Source organism: Corylus avellana, chromosome ca7 (assembly GCF_901000735.1).
Source record: "Corylus avellana chromosome ca7, CavTom2PMs-1.0".
Taxonomy (NCBI): Eukaryota; Viridiplantae; Streptophyta; class Magnoliopsida; order Fagales; family Betulaceae; genus Corylus; species Corylus avellana.
Genome location: NC_081547.1, coordinates 18,462,773 through 18,467,838, shown reverse-complemented (window position 1 = coordinate 18,467,838; position 5,066 = coordinate 18,462,773). Strand labels below are relative to the sequence as shown.

At 31.0% G+C, this 5,066-nt stretch overlaps 1 protein-coding gene across 1 annotated transcript; it reads right to left on the bottom strand.

Annotated features, from left to right (window-relative positions):
* Positions 1-2,615: 2,615 nt before the first annotated feature.
* LOC132188845 (uncharacterized) lies at positions 2,616-5,032 on the bottom strand. The gene is made up of 5 exons (XM_059603412.1): positions 4,783-5,032; positions 3,793-3,946; positions 3,390-3,528; positions 2,990-3,095; positions 2,616-2,894 (listed from the first exon to the last, which is right to left on the bottom strand). Exons 1-5 carry the CDS (start codon positions 4,862-4,864, stop codon positions 2,722-2,724), a joined length of 654 nt encoding a protein of 217 aa, XP_059459395.1. The 5' UTR covers positions 4,865-5,032; the 3' UTR covers positions 2,616-2,721.
* Between the last annotated feature and the right edge of the window lie 34 nt (positions 5,033-5,066).

The window sequence follows — 5,066 nt, the reverse complement described above, 5'->3', positions numbered from 1 at the left end:
CATTTTTCAAGTCTTTGGCAATAGACTAAAAAAAAAAGCCCCTACTATTCCTCTCAAAATCAACCCCAATATTTCTACTTTTTACATCACAACAACCATTTTTTAATGCTATTAAAATAAAAAAATCACTACAAAACAAATCTCTTTCACTTTTTCATACAAAACATTTTTTTTTTTTTCTCACATCAATCAAATGTGCTATATTTCCCGTCCACTTCATTTTCAAGTCTTTTGGCAAACACAACCCAATTTTTTGGCAAATGAATAAAAAAAAAGCCCCGACTATTTCTCTCAAAATCAATCCCAACATTCTTACTTTTTGCATCACATCAATCACTTTTTATTTCTATTCAAATAAAAAAAATTACTACAACATCAATAAAATCTGTCACAGTTCCCGTCCAATTCATCTTTCAAGTCTTTTAGCAAACAAAGCTCAAATTTTTTTGGCAAAGGACTCAAAAAAAAAGCCCCTAATATTCCTTTCGGAATCAACCCCAACATTCTTACTTTTTACATCACATTAATCACTCTTTATTTATATTCAAATAAAAAAATCACTAAAAAAAAAAAAAATTAATTCACTTTTTCATACAAAACATTTTTACTTTTTTTCTCACATAAATCAAATTTGTTACAGTTCTTGTCAACTTCATTTTTCAAGTCTTTTGGCAAACACAGCCCAAATTCTTTTTGGCAAATGACTAAAAAAAAAAGCCTTTATTATTTCTTTCAAAATGAACCCCAACATTCTTACTTTTTAAATCACATCAATCACTTTTTATTGCTATTCCAAAAAAAAAAATAATAATAAATAAAAATAAATCACAAAAAAATAAATTTCTTTTACTTTTTCATACAAAGCATTCTTACCTTTTTTTTTTTTTTTTTTTTTTTTCCACATCAATCAAATCTAATATTCTGGCCCAATTCATCTTTCAAGTCTTAGCAACAAAGTTCAAATTTTTGGCAAAGGGACTCAAAAAAAAAGCCCCTAATATTCATTTCTAATCAACCCTAACATTCTACTTTTTTACATCACATTAATTCACTCTTTTTTATTTATATTCAAATGTTAAAAAATGTACTAAAAAAAAAAATTAATTCACTTTTTGTACAAAACATTTTTTAATTTTTCTCACATAAATCAAATTTGTTATGCTCATTAACCCCATTTTTTCAAGTCTTTGGCAAACACACTAAATTCTTTTTGGCAAAGCAGGACTAAAGCCTTTATTATTTCTTTCAAAATCAACCCCAACATTCTTACTTTTAGAATCACATCAATCACTTTATCGTTTATTCCAAAAAAAAATAAAATAAAATAAATCACAAAAAATAATTCTTTTATTTCATACAAAGACTTTTACCTTTCCACATCAATCACCCACATAAGCCCCACCACTTCATTTTTCAAGTCTTTTGGCAATGAACTCAAAAAAAAGCCCATACTATTCCTCTTAAAATCAACCTCAACATTCTTACTTGTTACATCACATCAATCATTTTTTATTACTATTCAAATAAAAATAAATTACTACAAAACAAATTTCTTTCACTTTTTCATACAAAACATCTTACTTTTTTTATCACATCAATTAAATCTGCTACAGTTCCCATCCACTTTATCTTTCTAGTCTTTTGGCAATGGACTAAAAAAAAAAACCCTTACTATTCCTCTCAAAATCAACTACAACATTCTTACTTTTTACATCACATCAATCACTTTTTATTACTATTCAAATAAAAATAAATTACTACAAAACAAATTTCTTTCACTTTTTCATACAAAACATCTTACTTTTTTTATCACATCAATCAAATCTGCTACAATTCCTGTTCACTTCATTTTTCAAGTACCGTACGGATCAACTCCTTTTTTTATTTTTTAATCTTTTTTTCATCAATATTTTGAAGAACGAACAACGTGTAATTATATAGATAGAATTAGTTGTGATTTGCTGTGCATTTGACCAAATTTATGCTATGCTATAAAACATTTTATCCCTAAACTAACTAATATATCTCTTTTGCTTCATATATAATATAAGCTACTATGAAAGGAGTTTGTTTCCAAAAGATTAATACATGTTAACTTAATGATCGGTTAATGGAACTTTGATATTGGGAAAGGGCCAATTTTTAAGAATGTCAACTCTTCTGCTAGTGCTGGAGTATCATTTTAGAGTCGCTTTTTATTATTATTTTATTTTATTTAAACTTGTTTAGTATTAGTTGTATTGGGTTCTAATGATGTCATGGTAGGATTAGGTCAAGTTATAATTCAATCAGAATTGAGGAAGAATCTATAGTTCTCATTGTCTAGGCTCATTCGGTACAGTTTTCAAGCAAGTAGGTACTACTATAATCACACCTAGGTAGAGTAGCTACTCTGAATGTCCCCTCCTGCTTTTTTAACTAGGAATTTTTTTTTTTAGATTTACTATTAGTTGACAACATTTGTGATGCCATTGTTGCATAAGCAAAACTCATGGACTTTTGGGGCACCCGAAAGAAAAAGAAACTTAAAATGGAGAGGCAATGCCAATTCTAGAAAAGATAAAAGAAATCTGGCTTTCTAATAAGTAAAACTCTGAATTAGATGAGCATTAGATAACTTTTTCAAGGATTTTCCACTATAAAAATAGAATTCAGGACAGGATTAGTTGAGACATTTATAACAAACTAAATGGATTTTTACAAACACAAGGTTTACATAACTTAAGTCTCATTGTCACAGGAGTCCCTGAATTGGGATCTTTTCTCGTACCTAATCTGCCAAATCTCAACATCATTTCCTCTCTCGTACTCCTTCACATATTTTGGAATTTGTGTGAGATCTATGACCTTCCCAACAAAACAAGGGAGACATCCATTTTTGACTTCCTCACAATCTGCATCACCATTACAAAACCAGATTATAAACATAACAAGGCTGTAAAAGGAGATCTCATAGTAATAAGCACATCCTAAATGGTAAGATTCTTACCCTTTTCATCCCTCAGATAGCTACAGAAATGTGAATAACCATTTGCAGCAACATCAAGATCACTGAGACTGAAGTTGTAGCGCTTTTCCAATGCTAAGTATAGCACCTGAGAAAGATAGGAAGGTTGTTGTCATTTATTTGATCACCATATGAGAAAATTAGAAAATTTCTATTTAAACAGACAAGAGATGTCAACAATTGAATGAGAGGGTATCTTTCACCCACATGGGAAAAACTATTCATTTTAACTACATCTGGAAGGTCCATCAAGCCCTAGTCCAGAATCTTAAGCATCTTTTATCTTTCAGTCCAAAATGAGGACAGATTCTAACAATTCTCTCGTGATGTGATATTTGCTATTCCAGATTGCTGGCCATACTACCATGTTTGATTTGTATACCTTCTCAGAACCCAGTGACATCAATCTCTCTAGAACACCAAAAAATGCATCAGTCAAGTCATCGCTGTAAATTACGTCAGCAGCTACAATCACAGAAGCTCCCTGGACTTCTTCAACTTCTGAAAAGGTCCATGTATACCTGGATGACACTACTACACAAAATGATATATGTTCCCAAGTTATTGACATTAAGGTATGACAGAATTGTTGGAAAAAGCAAGAAAATGGGTTTTTAAAAATTGCAAAAAAGAAAAAGAAGAAAAACAATTATTTAAAGGGTATATGAATAATATGATGCTGGAACCATATCAAAAGTAAAATTCTTGTTGGACCAACCATCTTTAAAGTTATCTTTAGATTCTTTAGCATTCTTTGCATTATCAACAAAAGTAATATATCTCACCTTTGATGCAGAGGAGTCTCTCCTGGGCTTACTCTAGGAGGCCAGGGACTCATCCAATCAAGTTCACGTATGTGAACTGCAGCTCGATAGTTTAACAGTTCAGAATTAAGGTCAACATTCTTAGCACAGTTGTTGAGAATTTCTTCACCATGGTCTGTCAACAAATAAAGAGGCTTATTGAGAAAAGAATAATTAATTCAGATTCTGCATAACAAAGTGAAGTAACATGACCCACTTTAATCCATAAAGGCCGAAGATAGAACTACATAAGGCACGAGCAATCTGACAGTGGAGGATGTAAGTGAAGGATTTCAATCTTTTTTTAAGAATATTGTGACAGAAAGGGGTTCTAAATACAATCAGTATAAGTTTTTTCAGTTAAAAAACATTATTGGTTCATAATAATCAGGTGTACTGATTTTCCCTTCTAATATAGTGTTCTAATACGATAACCTAATTTCATGCGCTCTATTTGACATTGCCTTCTATAGTATCTACTTCTCTAGTTAACAATAGTCTACATGAGAGTCTGCAAGCATGGACATGTATGTTTGTGTGTGTGTGAGAGAGAGAAAGAGTCATGCTTATTGGCTCCATTAAGTATAAGCTCCTTCCATCTATTTCACAATATCACTTCAAAAATGGATATCGTTCTTGTAAAATATCTGCAAAACTTGTGCTTTTCAACAGCCCTCCGTTCCAGCAACATAAAAACCATAAGTAAAATAAGGGAAAACAGGCCAGGGGAAAAAATCAGAGGAAGTAGAAACCAAGCATTTAATTTGATATATCCACAGCTGCAAATAGTCATATATCAGTAAACCATATATGAGACATAACTGATTAGGCATCCATCCATCCATCAGAATAAAATATTTTGGGCAATATTTCAGGCAACTTATTGAGGATATAATTCCTAAACTGTTGAAATAACGAATCATTTCAGATATGAATAAAGAATGATATTCTAGTATAGGCAAGGTACCATACCGGTCAGAAACACTGTTTCCGCAACACGTGCAAGTAATATACCCGCCAATCCTGGTGAAAACCGTAGGATAAATCTTGTCATCCAAGATGCCTTAATGTTTGAGATAGACGATATAATTTTATAATCTTCAAAAATATTAATAAATGGCTAGAAAGTGTCAATGGAAAGCATAAAAATGATATCCCTTAAATAATCCATAACATGTAGATTTATTATAGTTCCTGATGAGATTCAACACGTTCATATCATATTCATTTTTGGTTGTGGGTTTCAAACATGGTAA

What these genes read in the sequence shown, in the direction of transcription:
- LOC132188845 (XM_059603412.1), bottom strand. Translation starts at nt 4,864, where the DNA reads ATGACAAGATTTATCCTACGGTTTTCACCAGGATTGGCGGGTATATTA. An exon ending in GAGACTCCTCTGCATCAAAG is followed by an intron (nt 3,529 to 3,792) that starts GTGAGATATATT and finishes AGTGTCATCCAG; the next exon opens with GTATACATGGACCTTTTCAG. An exon ending in TGTCACTGGGTTCTGAGAAG is followed by an intron (nt 3,096 to 3,389) that starts GTATACAAATCA and finishes TATCTTTCTCAG; the next exon opens with GTGCTATACTTAGCATTGGA.